Source organism: Artemia franciscana, chromosome 17, assembly GCF_032884065.1.
Source record: "Artemia franciscana chromosome 17, ASM3288406v1, whole genome shotgun sequence".
In the NCBI taxonomy this organism is placed as follows: domain Eukaryota; kingdom Metazoa; phylum Arthropoda; class Branchiopoda; order Anostraca; family Artemiidae; genus Artemia; species Artemia franciscana.
In genome coordinates, this window is record NC_088879.1 from 36,147,704 (window position 1) to 36,171,429 (window position 23,726).

The window sequence follows — 23,726 nt, forward strand, 5'->3', positions numbered from 1 at the left end:
AAAATGTCGACGATCTATCGACCAGCGTTGCCAATGCGGTACAATTGTATCGTTTTTGGTAAAATTCAGAAATCCTGGTACGACATGATGCATTTGGATTGTTTTTTTTTTGTAGTATTTATCAAGTATTTTATATTAGTATTTTATATTTACAGTATTTTAGTATCATTTATCGAGTATTTTCGATAAATTTCCCTGTATATTTGGGGTTTATTTGCTTTTTTCTAGCTCAAATAATCTGTTCAAGCTTTAATTTATCGAAAATACTCTTCTTGTTGCGGTATTTTTTAACCAGCTGTTCAGATATTATAGATTATCCTCTTGCGGTATAATTTTTGTCGAAAAACTGAGAAAATTAATTTTAAAGCATTGACAACGTTGCTTTTAATTTTTTAATGGGAATTCAAACGCAGCTTAGATGATTCAGGGCGATCATGAATAATCCTTAGGGTAATAACGGGCTTGATATGCTTATACAATCTCAGTATTTGATTAAGGGCATAAAATGCGTGTAGAAGGAGTATTATTCGCAATTTCTCTAGTGTCTCAGCTTAAGGTTAGTGTGAAATTACTTGTTCCTGCGTTCTATCCTAGCGATTATTGTGAAACATCTTTTCCTAACTCTTTTCAAATTATTTTAAGTAATATGTTTGGGCAGTATCACCATAAGTATATTAATGATAAAGCCACGCAAGTGACAAACATGCTCAATTTATTTTTTGAAGGGAGGGGGGTTGAGGCTCATAACCAACCAGTAACACCTGGAGTGAGGCATGTGAATACTACCCCTTACCCTTACGTAAAACTGGTGACTATGCACAGAGGAGGGTTGTCACGGATGTTAGTTTGTAATATTTTCTTTTTATGTTCCAACTAAAAAGATGCTTTTGATGTTACCGCTTTAAAACTGTTACTTTTATATCATATTTTCCAGACAACTGACATTTTTTTTAATTTAAAGCAAGCTATTTTACCCCACGAAATAATAGTAGCTTGAGTGAAAATGAACAGAAATTTTCGGAATTTAAAAGAAATTTTTTTATTAAAATATTATTAACTTTGATCAACGAGATGCCCTTTTTCAGAGTGGTTTTTGCCAAGCTTGGCGAACGTGTACCAAGTGTGACGGAAGCTTCTCAAGTGTAGCCAAACAGCTCCAACTTTGGCAGGAGTGTGCCAAGCATGGTTGAAGAGCACCAAGCGTGGTTGAAGTGTGTCAAGCTTGGCTAAATATATAGCCCAAATTATACATTTCCCATACATTATGCCACTTGTCTTTGTCTTGTCTCGTGCTAAGCTTAAAGAAACTAATGAAGAAACCTATTTTTCTCGACTTTTACACAGCGTAAACTTGAGTGAGTGGGGTTTTATAGAGAAGTACCGAAATTTCTTCCCCTACGAAAAAAAAACAGAGCTCAGTTAAAGTTCTCAATTTGGAAAGCCTTATTTTCCACGGGAAGTACTTTCCGAGGGGTATTTTCCGTGGAGGGGGGTATTTTCCGCGGGGAGGTATTTTCCAGGGAGGCGTATTTTTCTTGTGGGATATTTCTTTAGAGGGAGGGGGTTATTTTCCATGGATGGATATTTTACGGGGGGAGGGTGTTTTCTGTTATTTTCTGTTTTGGAGGGTATTATAGGGGGAGGGTATTGTCTGACTTTGTTTTTTTCTATGGGTTTTTTGTCTTTCTCTTTCACGGTGCCTGTATGTCTGAGCCACTAATATCACGCAAGATTTGGAAATACTTGGCCAAATTTTTCATCAGTATAAACCTATTATTATATGGCACCCTTCCAAAAAAAATCCCTTGACAGAACCAGCTGCTAATAGCATGAAAAATAAGTCACAAGTCGAAAATAAGTAAAACAAAAAAGAAAAAATGTGACTAGGAACATTATTTTTCTAATAGGAAAAATCACGACTAAATATCTATATCATCTTCATTTCGTATTTCAAAAATATCATAAGTGAATTTTTCATTTTAAGTATATTTTATGTAATTTTAAGACATGCTAAAAGATCGAAATAATTTCGAAGTAAAAAAAATAGCTATAAAAATAAATAAAAAATTAAATTTGAAAAAATAAGTACAAAAAGGAGGTGGGCAAAAAGTTGGGGAAGGGACATTGGGCCCCTTGGAGGCTGGACATGGATAATCATAAGTTTCGTCTAAAAGAAGTATCGATATGAGCACTCATTCCCATGAATATGATGATAATCCAGCATTATATTGAATCTGCTTGCTACGGCTTGTTGCTAGGGCCTCATGTATGTATACAAAGAAGTTCTCATGGAAGTGTGCAAAAGAGATGTACCCTCTGTAGCAATACAAAAAAAAAAGATTTTTCGACTTTCATTGGGCTGGTTCTTCACTGATTATGCAAATTATTTAAGCGTCGGATATACCTCTGTAAGTAGGTCAATGACCTAAATTGGATTGTACAAACTTTGAGCCCAAATAAGGATGTAAATTTGTAGCTGAAAACCCTACACTACTCGAGCTATTTAGGATTTTATTCCCGCTTGAAACGTATCCGAAATTATTTAATTCCGAAAAATTCTTAAATAATTAATTCCGAACAATTAAGTTCTGTCGGTGGAATTTAGCTTTATGCTACAAATATTCTTAAAATGGATCTTAAAGTTTCCAAATCGCTTCTTTTCTGGAAATACTAAGCGTAGTATAGTATAGAAAAATGATCGTGAAAATTTGCATTGCGGAAGTGTGCTGAGACCGGAAGAAATTTGCCATGCGGGGCGGAAGTGTTCCAAGCGTAAAAGAGATCTGTCATGTACCGTGGAACTCTGTTAAGCCTTGTGGAGCTGTGCTCGATGTTGTGGCACTGTTAGGTACACATCTCGCTCCAAGTTTTACAGCAAATGGCAGAATGTGGGCACCCCTTTCGTTTAAAATGGCACACAAAATAGACTAGTAGCCATTTTTTTTGTTATGCGGTAAATAAGCCTGGGCTGCACTGCCCAATGAAAATGCTTTAGGTAAAGATTTTCTTGCTGCAAATTACGTTTACTTTTTTCTTTGGTACTTGTATGCTAGACACCCTACCCCTCAAATTGTTCATTCATTGACGCATTATAGAACCGGTGGTTTCTCATTAGTTTCTGTCTGTTTAGCGTGAGACAAGACAAATAGACGTGATAGAATAGATGGAAAATATATAATTTGGTCTATATATTTGCAAATTAGGGGGAGGGGTTAGGGGTAAAGTATTTGTACAGTGCAAAGCTAGAAAACAATTCTCACAAAAACAATACGCAGTATAATTTTACCTAACACATAAGGCATGCAGACCCGCTATACTTCCTCCCTGCCCCTAATGTGCAAATATGTAGCCCTAATTTGTTAGTAAAATATTACCTTTTTATCTTATTTGGGTATATTTCATTAGGCTTGAGCGTCAAAGAAACATATTAGTAGAACAATATGTAGGGTGTATATCATACAAGTGCTCTTTCCCTAACAGGAGTTAATCTAAATTGCAAAAAGACGAAAATTTTTTTGTGAAATAAATTGTTTTATATTAGGCTTGAACATAGAGATTTGAATAAATTTTCACGTAATAAAATAAACGTAAAAAAAGATTTGAAACACTATCTTTCACACTTGAAGCTCTATTTTGGAACAGAACAAGTTTGAAGTCCTAATAACCAGGTCAGTATGAAACAGAGATTCCCAACTGATTTAGGACAATGTCCTACCTAGACATTTACAAAATCCTATTGCCTCCTTCGCTCTTGATGTTTTAATTTTGTTGCTCAAAATTACACATGTAATTCGCCTAAAGGAAGCTTAAAAGGCCATTAACGTGTTGTTTTTTTTGGGGGGGTTGTCCTATTGGCGTGTTTTAGGTTAATTAAAAACATTTTGTGTGCAAGACACCTTTCATACAATGCATGAGGTCATTGCAACACTATCATGCATCTTTTTTTAGATCTTCAAATGCAGATGAATCCGACGTTATTCGCATGAAAGATGTTTATTTATCAGAATTAAAGCTCTAAATTTTAGTCAGCCAAAGGGTGGTGCCTCTACTCCTACGGTGGGAATCATTCATTCGCATAAAAATTATTTTTTTTCAAAATTAAGGTTCTAAATTATAGTCAGCCAAAGGGTGCATGTCCTGCCCATGACCCACCAAAATATTGCCATGCCCTAGCGGTGGTGCCTATACCCCTACATTGGGAGTCATTCATTTGCATAAAAAGTCTTTTTTTTCGAAATTAAAGCTCTAAATTTTAGTCAGCCAAAGGGTGCATATCCTGCGCATGACCCACTGAAATATTGCCATGCCCTAGCGGTGGTGTATATACCCTTACGTTGGGAATCATGGGTCAATCTGAACGATCATATAGGAGGGGGTAATAACGGTCAAGCTTTTGGTTGCAGAAATGATCTGGATTCACCAGTATCATTTTCATTCCGATTTCTTGCAAATTTTTCCTCTTTTCTGAAGCAATGTAACTTGTGTTTTTGCGTCTGTGATTTAATTTGTAATCTTTGTACTGATTTCTCATCATTAGTTGGTTTCAAATACTAACCTCGCCAGTAAATATATTTTAGTACCCTGAAGAAAGGGGCATAAATTAAGCCTAGTCCGGCACTAAAAAAATATAGCATCAAAGAAAATTGAACAGCTAAGAAAAATGGTTAAACTTTTGAAAGACTAAAACCAACAACTAGAAGTGGATCTAATAGCTATGATTGGTAGACAGATAAAGAGGATTTGAGGGTTTGAGGAACGAAGCCATCCCTGGCATGCTTCTTCTGGCTGGGGGCCAAATTCTCCCATAATACCACGACGTGACACCAACGTATTAATGGTAGGTCATATTAAAAAAAAAGACTTCACCCTGTTTTAGTGAAAGGGTCTAATCTTTAAAACCTAAACAATAGATGAAGCCAAGTTACGCAAAAGAAGATGGGTTAAACACCGTAAAAGTACTTGTTTATGAGCTATTGCTGCAAAATATTTACTGTTTAATCTTCTCACGTTCTTTTAAAATGTTCCTGTTTCGTGGTTTTACCATAGTATAAAATCTAGCTTGATTTAAATTGACTTCTGCAGAAGCTGTTTCACTAATTATAATCGTGTTTCTTAATTTTGAAGATTTACGCAACTGTGAATTTCCGTCCAAACTACATATGTTTATTACCCTGTTTCACAACACATTAATGGGAGCAACACCCACTGACCCATATAATATGACAAGGTTACCAAGATGTCCCCCTAATAAAATAATCGATTTTATGTCCAGAATTAGATTGTACTGTAGGCCTACAAGGAATTGTGTGCTTTACTCTGGTTCTGTTTGCATTTAGATTTGTCCGAACAAAACGATTTTTTTTTCAAACTAGCGGACATGAGTATTCTGGCGTGCCAAGTGCTCATTTCATCATATTGTAAACACTTTTGAGTAAACCACCATCGCCAAAGATATCTTAGCTTACAGATGATATTCTTATGCATATGTCTATACTTGCGTACAACTCAACTTTATTAATATTAAAATAATCTCAAATAATAATTTATGTGTATAATATATATCTGTATGCATTATGAAGCTCAGCAAAGCTCTGTTTTTTCTGTATTGGTTTTCTACGAACAAAATCTTTTTTCCGTTCATTAATAGACTTGTATATTTGGGCCTGCCACAGGGTAATTAGATTGTGAGGCACAAAATAGCTAAAGATATCGCTCGGATGTGGTTCTCAATGTCGGAGAGCCCACAACCTTCTGTTTAGAGTTAGGTCATAGAAAAGTGATTGACCATCCTGAAATTTCCATTCTCTTTGATTTTGGCCCTCATTTTGCAAAATTGATGGTTTTTGAGAGAGAATGGCTGAAAACCATTGGATGGTCAATGGTCAATTGGATGGTCACCATTGGAAAAATGGTTTTTGAGAGAGAATGGCAGTGAGACGATTTCTTTTGCTACGAACCTTAGATGTAGCCGAGACCCCTCTCAACATTACATTATCGGTGGTACAATCACCCCTTGAATAAAAAGGAGACACGTGAGTGCTTCCCATATAGAAAGGGTTTTTTTTTTGCTCAAGCTTTACTCAAGTTCATTTTTCATCCACAGAGCGTGTTCCAGCCATCTCAACCTCTCTAAGTCAGTATTTTTGCGTGTGAATTTGAGGTCAGTAAAGTTATGCTGAATTTAAAATAATGAGAATTGATGCTAAAACAGACCTCGTTTAGGTATCTATGGATAGGGTTGTTAAGTGAATTCTGTAGCATTTGATATGTTTTTTTTATCTTTTTGTTATTCTGTTTTAATAAACTTCTCTCTTAAAAAAGTACCTTGTTGTAGCACAGTGGATTGAGGCTCGACTTAGCAATAAGGAGCCTGGGTTTTGATCCCCCCCCCCCGTACCAAGGTTGGGCGACAAGTTTGCTCCTTGTCAAATACTTAGCAACTGAAACTTCGGGCTTTTTGAACCTTCTCCGGGTAGTTTTGTGTATATATAGTTTATTTTGTAATTAGTAGCTACTAAAGTAAGACAATCAAGGCTTTTTTTTATTTTGCGTACTTTTTCACTATCGGGAAACTTGCTCCTATATTGATCAATCTCTTATCTTCAGGCTATCATGTATCTCATCTTTATCTCAATACGTACTTGCTCGGATAACTAATTAATAATTCCAACTAGATAAGCAGATTAAATGAATAAAAATAGGTATAGGAACCCAAGGTATACCTGCTTTTTGTCCTCGTTGAAACACCATCTGTAATATCATGTTCAGCATAATCAGTGGTATCGTTTAGAGGGGGCAAGGAGGGTAGTTGTCCCCCAATAATATGGAGAAAAACTATACAGCCCATGTCTCTGAACTAATATTCATTCAGTGAACATCTGTGTTCGCACTATAATATTTTCAGCCGGATTTACTGTGACTAGTAAATTCTTTGATATTTTTTCAATGAATTCGGAGTAGTAGCATCATTATTGCGAGTGCTGTACACAATTGGATGTGAATTATCTTTGGCTTTCGTTTACCATTTTTTTTTATAGTTATAAGCATTATTTAATATAAATATGGTTAAGAAAAGTGGGAAGCGATCAAGACAAAGAAATTTAGAGGATTCAAGAGGTTCCACTGAGTCGACTAATAATATCTCTAAGTTATATGAAATCCTTGAAATAATCAAAGAAACTAAAAATACCGTCTTAGAAATAATAATGGAAAACGTTGACATTAAATCTGGTTTAAAGTCCCTAAAATCTTGCGTTGAAGATTCAAAATTAGCAAGAACGGCCCAAGAAAATGGATTATCTAGTATCAAGCAGGAAATACCGGCATTCAAAACCAAATTGAAAAGGAGCCTGGTTTGAGTGAATTAGTATCTAGAGTCCTTGCATGAATAGAAGAAGGAATGTTGTTATATGGAACATTAAAAGTGAATCTAAATCAAGGGCTAAAGATCATGTTGATCCCTTACTTTCCCACCTTGGATTTAATATACGCTTTGAGCTACTTGAGTTTACACATAGATTTTATAAAATTCAGCTTCAGGATGATAAGGATTAACTCTGCATGCTTCAGGGAAACAAGAAATTACGTGAAAACCCATTCGGAAGAGGAGCCGGACGTGAATCCCCTTATATCTATATGACAGCTGATATTACAAAAGGAATTCGTCACATTCGCAATTCCTTTAAAATTAAACAAAAAGAATTTAGAGCAAAGGGCATTAGTGCTTGGATCCCTCCAGTGGACCCACCTGTATTATGCTTAATTGATAATGAAGAAAAAGTAAAGCTTAAGGTCAATCTCCGAGGTTTGAAGCCAATGCTATTTTCCTATAGCAGTGAAATGCGTATTTACAACAGACACGAGCAGATTCTTTGATGAAAAAATTCCTGTGGCTTCATTGAAAGCTTTAACATGAATAGGCCGAACAAATTTGCATTTTTTTTCTTTAGAGCTTCATTAAAAATTAATTAGTGGGGACACCTCTAATTTTTAAGAGTAGTAATAAAATTAATTTTATAAGACGTAGAGAATTGTAAAGTAGCCTCTCGATTTGCCACGAGATTTCAAAATTTTTGGCCGTGAATTTTTTTTTTTGTTATCATCAGTTTCCTTTAAAATTTGCCATTTAAGATATTCTTCCTTTATTATTTAAAAGGGTTGTACTAATCATACAGCCTTGATTTTTGGGTCGTTTTGTAGATCTTATACCGATAAATCATCCCAAAGATTCTCAAGTTTTTAGTTATGTGGAATGATTTTTAGCAATAATTCTTAGTATTCAAGATTTCCTCCTTTCTCATTGGCTTAACCACTCCTTGAGGGGTTTGCCAGAATATCATTAAGAATGTTGACATCTCCTTAGCATTGCGACCAGATTTAAAAGGAAGTTGAAAACATGTATAATTGGCAACAACACCTTGAGGCAATATCATATTTAACACTTCATACGAATTGGCATTTTTTAGGTTACAAAGCTGTTACAAAGCAGATAACATTATTGGCCTTTAAAAGTAAAGAAACACCGATTGTAGGTCTATAAAATGTATGAACATTATTTTTAAAAAGAACATTATTCTTAAAAACACATCATTTTAAATATTATTGGCCTTTAAAAGTAAAGAAACACCGATTGTAGACCTATAAAATGTATGAACCTTATTTTTAAAAAGAAAATTATTCTTAAAAACACATCATTTTAAACATTATTGGCCTTTAAAAGTAAAGAAACACCGATTACAGACCTATAAAAAGTATGAACGTTATTTTTAAAAAGAAAATTATTCTTAAAAACACAATATTTTAATCATTATTGGCCTTTAAAAGTAAAGAAACACCGATTGTACGCCTATAAAATGTATGAACGTTATTTTTAAAAAGAACAATAACCTTAAAGACACATTATTGTAGGCCTATAAAATGTATGAATATCATTTTTAAATAGAACTTTATTCTTTAAAACACATTATTTTAAACATTATTGGCTCTTAAAAGTAAAGAAACGCCGATTGTAGGCCTATAAAATATACGAACATTATTTTTTTTTTTTTAATCTAAAGTTTGTAGGATATTCGTCAATTTTAGTTCCACGGGATCTCATTTCATTACTAATAGTGCCGTATCTTAGAATATTTTGGTTTTCCCCCATCATCTCATAAAGTTGACGATTTATAGGCTCGTTCATAAATGATTGATTACCCCGGTTTGGAACCGGGGTAATCATATACTTTGCTTTACGGAGTAATGCATATACTGCTAAATTAATGTCATTTAAAGAATCAATTTTAAGAATCAATTGATTGCTTTAAAAGGAAAATCAGAGGCTTAATGCCGGTCAGGATTTAAAATAAGAGCTCTGAGTCAAGAGGTCCTTCTAAATATCAAAATTCATTAAGATCCGATCACCCACTCGTAAGTTAAAAATACTTCAATTTTTCTAATTTTTCCTTTCCCTTCAGCCCCCCAGATGGTCGAATCGGGGAAAACAACTGTAACGAGTCAATTAGTGCAGCTCCCTGACATGCCTAACAATTTTCATCGTCCTAGCACGTCCAGAAGCACTAAACTCACCAAGGTGCTGAACCACACCACCTAACTCCCCCAAAGAAAGCGGATCCAGTCCGGTTTCGTCAATTACGTATCTACTGCGTTTATAAGCGTTTTCCAAGATTTCCGGTTTCCCCCTCCAACTCCCCCCCCCAATGTCAACAGATCTGGTCGGGATTTGAAAGAAGAGCTCTGACACATGAGTTTCTCCTAATTATCAAATTTTATTAAGATCCGGTCACCCATTCTTAAGTTAAAAACACCTCAATTTTTCTAATTTTCCCAAATTAAAAACTTCCAGCTCCCCCAAAGAGAACGGATCCGTACCAATAATGTCAATCTCGTATCTATAGCTTGTGCTTATTCTTCCCATCAAGTTTCATCTCGATCTCTCCACTCTAAGCGTTTCCCAAGATTTCCGGTTTCCAAGGTTTCTGTTTTTCCCTCCAGCCCTCTATGTCCTTGCATCCAATTCTTACTGAAAATGGATTATCTGAGACATAAGATTCTTCTGCATATTAAGTTTCATTAAGATCCGATCACCCATTCGTAAGATACCTCGATTTTCACGTTTTCCAAGAATTCCAGTTTCCCCCTCCAGCACCCTTCAATGTCATCGGATCTGGTCGGGATTTAAAATGATAGTTTTAAAGCACAAGATCCTTCTAGATATCAAACTTCATTAAGATCTGAACACCCGTTCGAAAGTTACAAATACCTCATTTTTTCTAATTTTACCGAATTACCCCCCTCCCCCCCAACTCCACCAAAGGGAGTGGATCCGAGCCGGTTATGTCAGTCACCTATCTTGGACTTGTGCTTATTCTTTCCACCAAGTTGCATCCTGATCTCTCCGCTTTAAGCGTTTTCCTATATTTCCTGCCCCCCCCCCAAATGACACTGGATCTGGTAGGGATTAAAATGAGAGATCTGGGTTTCGAGATCCTTCTAAATATGAAATTTCATTAAGGTACGATCACTCTTTCATAAGTTAAAATACTTAATTTTGTCTAATTTTTTAGAATTACCCCCCCCCCCAACTCCCCCAAAGAGAGCAGATCCGTTCCGGCTATGTCAATCCCGTTTCTAGGACTTGTACTTATTTTTACCACCAAGTTTCATCCTGACCCCTATACTCCAAGCGTTTTCCAAGATTTTAGGTCTCCCCCCAACTTCCTCTTCACCGGATCCGGTCGAGATTTAAAATAAGAGCTCCGAGACATGATATCCTTCCAAATATCAAATTTCAATAAGATCCAATCTCTCTTTCGTAAGTTGAAAATACCTTATTTTTTTAATTTTTCAGAATTAACCCTCCTCCTCCCAACTCCCCTGAAGAGAGCAGATCCGTTCCAGTTACGTCAATCTCATATCTAGGACTTAAGATTATTTTTACCACCAAGTTTCATTCCGATCCCCCCACTCTAAGCGTTTTCTATGATTTTAGGTTTCACCTCCCATCTTCCCGCCACTGTCACCAGATCCGGTCGGAATTTAAAATAAGAGCTAGGAGACACGATATTCTTCCAAACATCAAATTTCATTGATATCTGATGACTCTTTCCTAAGTTAAAAATACCTCATTTTTTCTAATTTTTCAGAGTTAACCCTCCCTCCCCCAACTCCTTCAAAGAGAGCGAATCCAGTCCGGTTACGTCAATCACGTATCTGCGATATTTGCTTATTCTACCCACCAAGTTTCATCCCGATCTCTTCAATCTAATCATTTTCCAAGATGTTCGGTTTCCCCCTCCACCTCCGCCTACTCTCACCGGATCTGGCTGGGATTTGTAATAAGAGTGCTGAAGCACAAGATCCTTCTAAATATCAAGTTTCATTAAGATCTGATTACCCGTCCATAAATTAAAAATACCTCATTTTTAATTTTTCCGAATCCCCCCCCCCTCAACTCTCCCAGAGTGCGGATCCGGTCCAGTTATGTCAGTCACGTATCTTGGATATGTGCTTATTCTTGCCACCAAATTTCATCCTGACCTCTCCACTCTGAGCGTTTTCCAAGATTTCTGATACCCCCCCCCCACAACTCTCCCCTATGAAACTGGATTGAGCCAGATCTAAAATGAAAGATCTGAGTTGCAAGATCCTTCTAAATTTGAGATTTCATTAAGATTCGATCACTCCCTCGTAGCTTAAAAACAGCTAATTTTTTCGAATTAACCGTCACTCAACTCCCCCCCCCCCCCACTGACGGTCAAATCGGATAAATGAATATTTCTAATTTAATCTTGTCTGGTACTGATTTTTCTCATTTTTCAGAATTAACTCTCCCCCCAACTTCTCCAAAGAGAGCGGACCCGTTCCGAATATGTCAATCACGGATCTAGGATTTGTGCTCATTTTTACCACCAAGTTTCATCCCGGTCTTTTTTTTCGAATTAACCTTCTCCCGGCTCCCCCCAGATGATCAAATTGGGGAAACGACTATTTCTAATTTAATCTAGTCTGGTTACTGATACGCCTGCCAAATCTCATCGTCCTAGCTTATCTGGAAGTGCCTAAACTAGTAAAACAGGGAAAGACAGACAGACAGACCGGCAGAATTTATGGTCACTATATGTCACTTCGTAAACACAAAGTGCCACAAAAATTTGTTAATACCACAGAAATTTACGAAACTTTTTCTAAGACCTTTTAAGCCCTGAAAGCAAGAGAAAAATTATGGTCTAACTCGGTGTCTTCAAGTATCGCCCCGATTTACGAACAATTAGCTACAACTAAAGCCCAGCTGGAGAAAATAAAAAGTCATCTGCTGGAAAATATAACCAATCAAACAGTTCGTGGTAACGAACTGTAGTAAGAAGCGACCCGGCTCAATAGCAACCAAAACTCTATAAAATGGAATTTTGATACCAATAGTTACATCAAAAGAATCGCATTTTATTGTTGATTTTAAATATATAAGTTTCATCAAGACCAGTTATACCCATCGAAAGTTACGAGCCTGAGAAAATTTGCCTCATTTTAAAAAATAGGGGAAAACACCCCGTAAAAGTCATAGAATCTTAACGTAGAACCTTATTGTTACCTTATTGTTCCCGTTACCTTATTGTAGAAGTTTCAAGCTCCTATCTACAAATATGTTGAATTTCGCATTTTTTTGCCAGAAGACAGATCACGGATGCGTGTTTATTTATTTATTTTTTTTTTTTCTCTGGGGTGATCTTATCAACTGAGTGGTCCTAGAATGTCGCAAAAAGGCTCATTCCAACGGAAATTAAAAGTTCTAGTTCCCTTTTTAAATGAACAAAAAAAAATGGAGGGCACCTAGCCCCCCTCCCACGCTCATTTTTTCCCAAAAGTCTCCAGATCAAAATTATGAGATAGCCATTTTATTCACCATAGTCGAAAAACCTAATGGCTATGTCTTTAGGGGCGACTCACTCCCCCGCAGTCACCGTGGGAGGGGCCGCAAGTCACAAACTTTGACCTGTGTTTACATATAGTAATGGTTACTGGGAAGTGTGCAGACGTTTTCAGGGAGATTTTTTTTGGTTTAGGGGGGAGAGTTGAGGGGGAGGGGTTACTTGGGAGGATATTTCCATGGAGAAACTTCTCGTGGGGGAAGAGAATTTCAATGAAGGGGACGCAGGATTTTCTAGTATTATTTGAAAAAACAACGAAAAAACAAATATGAAAAGTTTTTTTCTACTGAAAGTAAGGAGCAGCATTAAAACTTAAACGAACAAAAATTATTACGCATATGAGGGGTTTACCTTCTCGTTATACCTCACTCTTTACGGTTACAAGTATTTTTAGTAATTTCAACTATTTATTCTACGACCTTTGTGATTCAGAGGTCATTCTTAAGGAACTGGGACAAAATCTAAGCTTTAGTGTAAAGAGCGAGGTAACGACGAGGGTGGGTTTAACCCCCTAATATTCGTAATAAAAACATACTAATATAGAGGTTCGTTACGTAAGTTAATTCGTAAGTTACGTATATTTTTTACCAATGAAGACGTTTGTAAAAAAATAAAAGTTCTAGTTGCTTTTTTAATCAATCAAAAACTTGGAGGGCAACTAGGCCTAATCCCTCGCTCCTTTTTCTCAAAATCTTCTGATTAATTGCAATTAATTAATATGCAAATTTCGTTTTAATTATTTATGTGCGGAGAGCCAAGATCAAAACATGCATTAATTCAAAAACGTCCAGAAATTAAATAAAAAAAGCAAGTTTTTTTAAATGAAAGTAAGGAGCAACAACAAAACTTAAAACGAACAGAAATTACTCCGTATATGAAAGGAGTTTTTCCTCCTCAACGCCCCGCTCTTTACGCTAAAGTTTCTTACTGTTTTAAAATAGAGTTAAGAGAAGTGTCAAATTTTAGCGTAAAGAGCGGGGCGTTGAGGAGGAAAAGCCCATTTCATATACGGAGTAATTTCTGTTCGTTTTAAGTTTTAATGCTGCTCCTTATTTCATTTACTTTCAGTTACTGAAAAGTTCAATGACCCAAATTAATTGAACAAAGAAGGTACTGAACTGATAATCGAGCCAGGTTTATGATTCAATCACGCTCGAGTTTAATCCAAAGTTTGCAAAAATTGAGCAGGCTCTACTAGGTAGTCTGAGATTTCAAATTGAAAATTTGGAGGAGAAAATTGGTCGAATAGAAAAAAAGCTTGATAATTATGATCAAGAGTCCATGCTTGATAGCCTTGTATTTCATGGGGTAAAGTAGTTTCCTGGTGTAGACACTCATACGACAATATCTAACAGTATAAATAGCAAAATGTCTGTGCTGGGCCCTTTACTTTATTTAGTTTACGTGAACATGATGCGCGTTTATCTAAAGGATACATATATTACTAACATTATTGCTAACAAAATTTCCAAAATCCGCAGATAATTTGATAGCAAAAGCTCGTATTACTCTCAAAAGATTAGAGATGTTTACAAGTGTAAGTTTGCTGTGTGTGAATGTAAAGAAAAATTTTTACTGACATTCTGTAGAGTGGGTGATTCTGTTGATGTAAGTAGTAAAGTTCTATTTGGTGAAAAGCCTATTTTACAAGTTATATCACTGCGGTACCTCGGTTTCCATAATGCTTCTAATCTATCGTAGAAGCATCATATCGACATTATCTCCATCAAAGTTGCACGTGGAGTTGGCATCGTCAAAAGATTGAAGCATATTCTGCCGGAAAGTATTCTTCGCACGATATATTTTGTAATAATCTACCCATATATCATATGGATGTTTAGTCTGGGGAAGCAATTTTTATGTTAATTACAAGCTAAATGGCTTTCTCATAGTTTTGATCGGACGATTTTGCTAAGAAAAAGGGGATGGGAGAGGAGGCCTAGTTACCTCCCAATTTTTGGTTACTTAAACAGACAACTAGATTTGTTTTATTTTTTTTTGCAAACGTTTTTGTTAGTAACAAACATAGGTACCTTACGAATTAACTTATGTAACGAACTTATATATTTGTGTATTTATATTACGTATATGAGGGGGTTTGCCCCCTCGTCAATCCCTCGTTCTTACATTAAAACTTGAATTTTGTCCCAAATCTTTCAGAATGACCCTTGAATCACAAAGGCCGTAGAATAACTAGTTAGAGTTACTAAAAATACTTTAGCGTAAAGAGCAAAGTATTGTGGAAGAGACGAACCCCCTTATATAAGTAATATTTTACGTTCGTTTTTAAGTTTTAATGTTTATCATTACTTCCAGTAGAAAAAAAAATCTCATTGTCTTTTTTTAAATGATGCTAGAAAGTCCTGCGACCCCTTCATGGAAATTCTCTTCCCTTATGAAAAATTGCTCCATGGAAAGATCCTCCCACGTAACCTGCCCCCCCCCCCCCGACCCACCCTAACCCCAACACAAAAAAGTCCCCCTGAAAACGTCTGTACATTTCATAATTAACAACTACTATGTGTAAACAATGGTCAAAGCTTATAAGTTGCCACCCCTCCCCCGGGAACTGTGGTGGATTTAGTCATCCACAAAGACATAGTTATTAGGTTTTTGACTAAGTTAAACAGAATGGCTATTTCAAAATTTTGATCCGGTGACCTTGGAGAAAAATGTGCGTTGGAGGGGGCCTCGGTGCCCTCCAAGTTTTTGGGCACTTAAAAAGGACACTAGAACTTTTAATTTACGTTAGAATGAACCCTCTTGCGACATACTAGGACAACTAGGTCGATACGATCACCCCTGAGGAAAAAACAACAACAAAAAAAACAAAAAAATACGTACCCGTTATCTGTCTTCTGGCAAAAATACAAAATTCCACCTTTTTTATGATAGGGGCTTGAAACTTCTACAGCAGGGTTCTCGGATACGCTGACTCTGATGATGTGATTTTGTTAAGATTCTGTGACTTTTAGAGGGTATTTCCGCCTATTTTCTAAAATAAGGCACAGTTTCTCAGGCTCGTAACCTTTGACCGGTAAGACTAAACTTGATGAAACTTATATATTTAAAATCAGCATTAAAATGCAATTCTTTTGATGTAACTGTTTGTACCAAAACTTCGGTTTTTAGAGTTTTGGTTACTATTGAGCCTGGTAGTTCCTTACTGCAGTTTGTTACCACGAACTGTTTGAAAATGTAACTTGTAAATGAATAAAAGTAATATATTCTACTATAACGTTGAGATAGAACTTACCAATGTCTCAGGTTTTCCTGTCCCTTATTTGTTCTCGTTTTTTTTTTCTGCCCATTGTGAAAATTCAAATGCTAAACTGTTATCTGACTTGTAACCAACCAAATTCCAATGGTCAGCTGTTACCAATTAGACATGCGAAAAATTTAAATTCCCTTTAAATCCGGTCGTAATATCTCAATTAAGTCAACAGAGTTTAAATATTCTGGTACAACCCTCAAGAGAGCAATTAAGCCAATGAGAAAGGAGGAAATCTCGGTATGTATTTCAATGCTATCTTAATAGAATTAGCTTTCAACCTAGGAGATTGACCTTAAGTTGTATAAAGTCCTGTAAGTGAGATACATGTATGAGAAATAGATATATAGAAAGAATAGATAGAAATAGTCGCTTAGCATTTTTTTAGAGGATTTATAGTTTATGATGAGTATTTATGATTTATTTATTGGATTTTTGACTGTAGTTGGCCATGATCTAGCTTCTGTATCCATGTTAAATTGCGCTCGCCTTTATATGATGATACGAATAATGGCTGAAATATATGTTTCTATTTTTCCTTTTCTTTTTGTTGTTGTCATTATTCTTATTTCTATTTTATTTTTCGTTGTTCTTATTTTCGAAACATTTGTCTTTTTTCTCTTCTTCTTTACTTTTATTTCCTCTTTTTGTATTTACATTGGCTCACTGACATGGGATGCGGAATTATTATTGAATTTGGATTATGGATGATTTGAATATTTTATAAGTCCCTGCTGGTAGGTTGGAGGAACTGGAAATATATCCTCCTGATATAAACAAATATTTTCATGAATTTTCGTCATAAGATCCAAATTTGTCAGTTCCTTATATTACACCTAAAAATAAATATTTATGTATTCATAATCTTCCACCTTTAAATAATCATATAAAACGAATGTCATTTTGGAATTGTAGGGGCTAAATAGCAGCCTAAATTTTTTGCATAATTTTTAAGAAATATCTTCAACAGATGTGTTGGGAATTTGTGAAACATTCCCTGATGAAAATGATACATTTCAACACAATGAAAATTATTGATTTTTCGGTTTTAGACGCAAATAGATTAGGAGGGGAGGAGTATGTATTTTATACGAGACGACTTTACATCTTCTTTACGTAACGATTATATGATTTGGAATGTCGAGATGCTACCTGAGAGTTGTGTAGTAGAAGTGAATGATGGAAGAAATACGTTTTTGGTAATTGTAGTATATCGGCCACCATCGTCTAGTCTTCAAGAATGAGTCATTGCTAGATGCTCTCACCCAACAACACCATCCATTTTATGTCATGGGAGATTTTAATGTTGATTTAATGCATCATAATGCTTTGGTATCTATTTAGGGATTGGCATTTTTTAACATTTCATTTTTGCAGGGTTTTTTACCTACTTGCTGACTACCGCCAAGAATTTGTGATAACCATGCAACTCTTATTGATAACATTTTCGCATCGCAAAATTGCTTTGATACCCATATCATTTTAAGTGATGCGTCTGATCATTGTGTTGTTGTTTGTGACTTCCCTGGATCAGGGGTGGAGCGTGAAAAGAGACCAAATAAAAGATATAAGAGGGTAATTAACCAGAAAAAAATACATGAGATGAAAATAAAAATAAAAGATATAGATTGGAGTGATCTGTTAAATGTTGAAGACCCGAATCAGTCAATTGTTTTATTTTGTAGTAAGTTTAACAAAATATTTGACCGAGTATGTCCTTTGGTATTAAGAAAAAGTTAGGATTTACCTCTTTAGCCATGGGTTACTCAAAATTTGTTAAATAGTATAAAAGAAACAAATAGATTATGTAAGGTGAAAATGCAGTATCCGAATGAAATTAATATTGAAACTTTAAAAAATATAAAAATCAGTTATCAAACAGTTCGTGGTAACGAACTGTAGTAAGGAGCGACCCGGCTCAATAGTAACCAAAACTCTAAAAAATGGAATTTTGATACCAATAGCTACATCAAAAGAATCGCATTTTAATGCTGGTTTTAAATATATAAGTTTCATCAAGTTTAGTCTTACCCATCAAAAGTTACGAGCCTGAGAAAATTTGCGTTATTTTAGAAAATAGGGGGAAACGCCCCCTAAAAGTCATAGAATCTTAACGAAAATCACACCATCAGATTCAGCGTATCAGAGAACCCTACTGTAGAAGTTTCGAGCTCCTATCTACAAAAATGTGGAATTTTGCATTTTTTGCCAGAAGGCAGATCACGGATGCGTGTTTATTTGTTTTTTTGTTTTTTTGTTTTTTTGTTTTTTTGTTTTTTTTTGTTTTTTTTCCCCAGGGGTGATCGTATCGACCCAGTTGTCCTAGAATGCTGCAAGAGGGCTCATTCTAACGGAAATGAAAAGTTCTAGTGCCCTTTTTAAGTGACCAAAAAAATTGGAGGGCACCTAGGCCCCCTCCCACGCTAATTATTTTCCCAAAGTCAACGGATCAAAATTCTGAGATAGCCATTTTATTCAGCGTAGTCGAAAAACCTTATAATTATGTCTTTGGGGACGACTTACTCCCCCACAGTCCCCGTGGGAGGGGCAACAAGTTACAAACTTTGACCTGTGCTTACATATAGTAATGGTTATTGGGAAGTATACAGGCGTTTTCAGGAGGATTTTTTTGGGTTGGGGGAGGGGTTGAGAAGAGGGGGATATGCTGGGGGAACTTTCCTTCGAGAATTTGTAATGGGAGAAGAAAATTTCCATGAAGGGAGAGCAGGATTTACTAGCATTATTTAAAAAAAAAACAATTAAAAAATAAAAGTGAAAAAGCTTTTTCAGCTGGAAGTAAGGAACAGCAATAAAACTTAAAACAAACAGAAATTATTACCCATATGAGGGGCTCACCTCCTTCTAATACCTCGCTCTTTACGCTAAAGTATTTTCGGTAATTTCAACTACTTATTCTACGGCTTTTGTGATTCAGGGGGTCATTCTTAATGAATTGGGATAAAATTTAAGCTTTAGTGCAAAGAGCGAGGTACTGACGATGGGGCGAATCCCCTCATATATGTAATAAAAACATGAGAATACAAAAGTTCTTTACGTAAGCTAATTTATAAGTGACGTAAATCTTTTACCAATAAAAAGATTCGTAAAAAATTAAAAGTTCTAGTTGCCTTTTTAATTAACCAAAAAATTGGGGGGCAACTAGGCTTCGTCCCCCGCTCTTTTTTTCTCAAAATCATTCGATCAAAATTATGAGAAAGCCATTGAGCCAAAAAAAAAAAAATATGCAAATTTCGTTTTGATTATTCCTCTGCGGAGAGCCAAAATCAAAACATGCATTGATTCAAAAACGTTCAGAAATTAAATAAAAAAAAACAAGTTTTTTCAACTGAAAGTAAGGAGTGACATCAAAACTTAAAACGCACAGAAATTACTTCGTATATGAAAGAGGCTGCTTCCTCATCAACGCCCCGCTCTTTACGCTAAAGTTTTTTACTGTTTTAGAAAGAAGAATTGAGAGAAAGAGTCAAGCTTTAGCGTAAAGAGCGGGGCGTTGATGAGGAAGCAGCCTCTTTCATATACGAAGTAATTTCTGTGCGTTTTAAGTTTTGATGTCACTCCTTACTTTCAGTTGAAAAAACTTGTTTTTTTTTATTTAATTCAGAGGTAGAAACAATATTATCAAAAGAAATTTTGTGAATACGATTCGCCACGGAAAACATGAAAAATAATACATGAAAGAATAAATAATGTCAAAACAAGAAATGTTCCATCTCACATTACAACTAATGAAGGAGATAAAATAACGAATGGGGGAGTAATGGCAGGAAAATTGGACGTGATCTGGTGGATCAAATTTCTGCTGGGGCACACAATCATAAAAAATGTATTCCAAATAAATTAATAGGACTATTTTTATGAACCCTTTCCAGTTCTTGGAATTTCAAAGAGCTGTTACTAGTTTGAAAAACGTATTTTCGATAGGATGTGATGTTATGTCAACTTCTCTCTTTGAAGAATTAGCTGAAGTACTTAGCCAGCCGCTTTTATTTATTTTTTTAATTCTTGCATGAAAGATGGTTTCTATCCAGTTTGTCTTAAAGTAGCCAAGGTTTTACCTTTGTTTAAAAAAGGCGATAAAGATAATCCAATTAATTACAGGCCTACTACTGTTTTATCACCTGTATCTAAATTTAAAAAAATAAAATAAAGAGTAGATTTACTTCATTTCTAGTAAGGAACAATTTTTTTCTCCCAATCAGTTTGGTTTTTTGCTTGGAAGGTCAACAGAGCAAGTAGTAGCTGCTTTGCATAATTTCTTATCAGATGCTATGGATGATAGTTATTTAGTGGCAACTATATTTTTTGACATTAAAAAAGCTTTTGATAAAATAGAACATTCAATTCTTTTTGATAGATTGGAAAATGTAGGCACTCGTGGAATAGCTCTTGAGTTAGTGAGATGTATTATATATCTATATAGAGATCTATATATTTATTAGAAAGAAGTTTTACAGTCCAAGTTGATGAGGAATTATCTCATATTTTTCCTTTAGAATATATTGAGGTTCCACATGGGTCTGTATTTGGGGCCGTTACTTTTTTTTTATACATAAATGACCTTCCAAAATGCATACCTTCGGACGATGAATTACCAATATTGTTTATAGATGACACAGCAATTAGTTTGAAGGTTGGCAACGAAGAGGGCCTACTAATGGCCCTCAAAACTGTTGCTTTTAATGTAAATTCTTGGTTTCATGCTAATTGACTAATTAGTATTGGAACTTCCTTTATAAAAAGAGTGAATGTATTTAGATATTTTTGACTCAATTGATTCAACTCTGTCTTTTAAGGCACATATTAATAAACTCGAGGCAACAGTGTCCACGAATCTCGGTTGTTTGCATAGAGTTAAGTTCCTGTTTCCTTACCAAATAATGAGAAAATTATATTTTTCATTGGTGGAATGCTATTTTCAATATTGCCTGACCGTTTGGATGTTGACATGTTCACATTTACGAAGACTCCAAATTGTCCAAAACAAGGGAATAAGAATCCTGGACCTTTTTTATTAACACACCCTAGGAAGACAAAATAATCATCTGAAACTAAAACATCTTTTTTATTGCTTGATATTCTTCATTTACAACAAATTTTTCACCTTAATATAGGCATATGGTTTTAGAAATCCAACGTAGGGATAATTTTTTTCAACAGCATGAAACTCTTGGTTGAAAATGAACATAGCCATTTATCAAGAGCAAGGAATAAGTTTATTTTTCCTTTTATTAAAAATGAGAGATCAAGGCTAAGTTTACGATATCAACTTCCTAAGATTGCCAATAAATATAAACTATTTGATTTGATAAGAGAGTCGCCATCATTCTAAGCATATAAAAAGAAATTGAAAGAGAAAACTCATTCTGTCTATAGTAGATGGGACTGAATGTAAAGTGATTTATTTATAGATTAATTTATATGTCGTATCCGTGTCTCCACGAGTCGACTTTTTCCACTTCTTCTTCTCTTTCTTTCCCTTTCTCTGTGTACTCCGTGTGAGTTATTGAGGTGTAATTCCTTCTTCTTTTTTCTCTCTCTATTGTTAAAGGAAACAAAAGGGGCTGCCTTCCTGTCTCCTTTGTATAAGATTTATATGTATCGTTTCTTGTATAATAAAGTCGAGTCAAGTCAAAAGTCTCTTGATTCTCCGTATGTGGACCCCTCTAGTCCCTAATAAAAATGCTGGAGCTCGGCCCCTGACCACAACCGAAGTTAGTTGGAGTTACTTCGCCACATCTCCTAAGCCCTGGCTTATATGATCTGGTATCGGGTAGTTGATGTACCAAGTACAGATCCGGACTTTTATTTTTTGATGGCTGAGCATTGAACTATTAATGCATAATAGCATAATTGTTAAAATCATATTTTAATTTCAGGCTTTTAAACAATGTGCAGAAGACCAAGACTGTCCAATCGGAACAGTTTGCAATGTAAGCAGAAATTTGTGCATAATAGCCAAGAAAAATAAAAAGGCTCTATACAATGCCGCAACTAGAAGATATGGGACTGAGGTCCTAGCTCTAAATATTGCTGGAGCCACTCCAAACTTAGCCACGCAAATTCCAACTACTGAAACAACAACTACTGCAGTTTTGAACTCGGACAAAATCGCTATGTGTAAGTGTTTCTCACCTACCCTTTCCCAAAAGAAAAACAATAAGACGGTTTATTTGTCTTTTTTCAAAAATGCTAAGGGACAGCACAAGAAAAATATATATTGTTGCATTAGGTTAGGTACCTTGCGACGTTTTTTCATTTTCCTCTTTTTATATATGAATGCTGAATCTCCAGACAAAGAAATATAGCGGTTAAGTAAAATGTTTGGGCAGAAAATTAAAATACCTCCATATAAAACAACTAAAATTGTCAATGATCCTTGATTTACTTAAAGTGATCTTTTTAAACAACTATATCTCATAAAACGATTTCATCTACCATAGTATAATGGCCATCAAAATTTGAAAAATTTATTCATTAGTTTAGTCATTTTCAATGTTCTTCTACCATTTGTTTAATGGTAAGTCAAGAGGCCATAGATTGTGGGTTGTATTAACCTTGCTATCACAGAAGACTAACAAGGCCTCTGGATAAATTCTAGTGTTAAGAATAACATTAATGACATAGGTTATTAAAGACAATTAGGATCATCCTAATACAAAACACAGATGTAGTCCCTTTGGCATACCCAGGTTCTCCGTGAGACTCGTGTTCTGTTCAGATTTCCAATAATGAATTCATGTGCAGGCTGCCCAGAGCAAGGTATATCTTAAATTTTTATAAATGATATCCCAGAGACGGACCAGGCTAATTTTAAACATGATCAATTTAAAAACTGTATTCAGAGTAGGGGTTAGGACGTATAAGCTATCTCCCCCCGAAATATTTGTCTGACTCGACAGAGTGTGCCGTAATTTAAAATTTATAAAACACATTTTAATACGTTTTATAAGTTCTTTTTCTACTCTCTTGGATACAGCCCAGATCAATTTGATCCTAACAATCATGCTGTCGAAACACTTTACCCCCACTACTTCTAATTTGGAAATATATAGCTCAAATTGTATAGCTTCGATGTACTCTGTCACCCGCCACTGATTTTCCACTTGTAAAAACAGATAAAATTTATATACAAATATAAAATTTTAACATTTGTATTTAGATGGTTTTGTTCATTTACTGTCTTGGGAAAAAAAAGTTCTCATTATTCTCTCTTCTGTATTTGTATATATGTTATTTTTGACAATTTTTTTGAAGAAACTAAATTTCAGCTGGGGGAGGGGGGTAAAAATAGGTCTTATATACAGATTTAAAAACAAAATATGAAGATAGTAATTATGGCTTCATAGTCTATCTAACATTCATCGATAAATATAAGGCAAATTAACAAACTGATGATACTTCCCTTTGTTTGTATGATTATAGAAAACTAGCGCTTTACTGAAAACAAAAAAACCAAATATAAAGACAACTACGGGCTATGGACTTGCGGTTTGCTCTTAACTTCGTTG

General features: G+C 35.2%; 1 protein-coding gene across 1 annotated transcript in view; it reads left to right on the top strand.

Annotated features, from left to right (window-relative positions):
- The first annotated feature begins 427 nt into the window (after positions 1–427).
- LOC136037634 (uncharacterized) overlaps positions 428–23,726 on the top strand; it is a 28,272-nt gene continuing 4,973 nt past the window's right edge. Inside the window, exons 1-2 of the mRNA XM_065720342.1 lie at positions 428–556; positions 22,095–22,335. Of these exons, the coding sequence (XP_065576414.1) occupies positions 506–556; positions 22,095–22,335 (292 nt within the window). The 5' untranslated portion in view covers positions 428–505. The remainder of the gene's footprint in view (positions 557–22,094; positions 22,336–23,726) is intronic.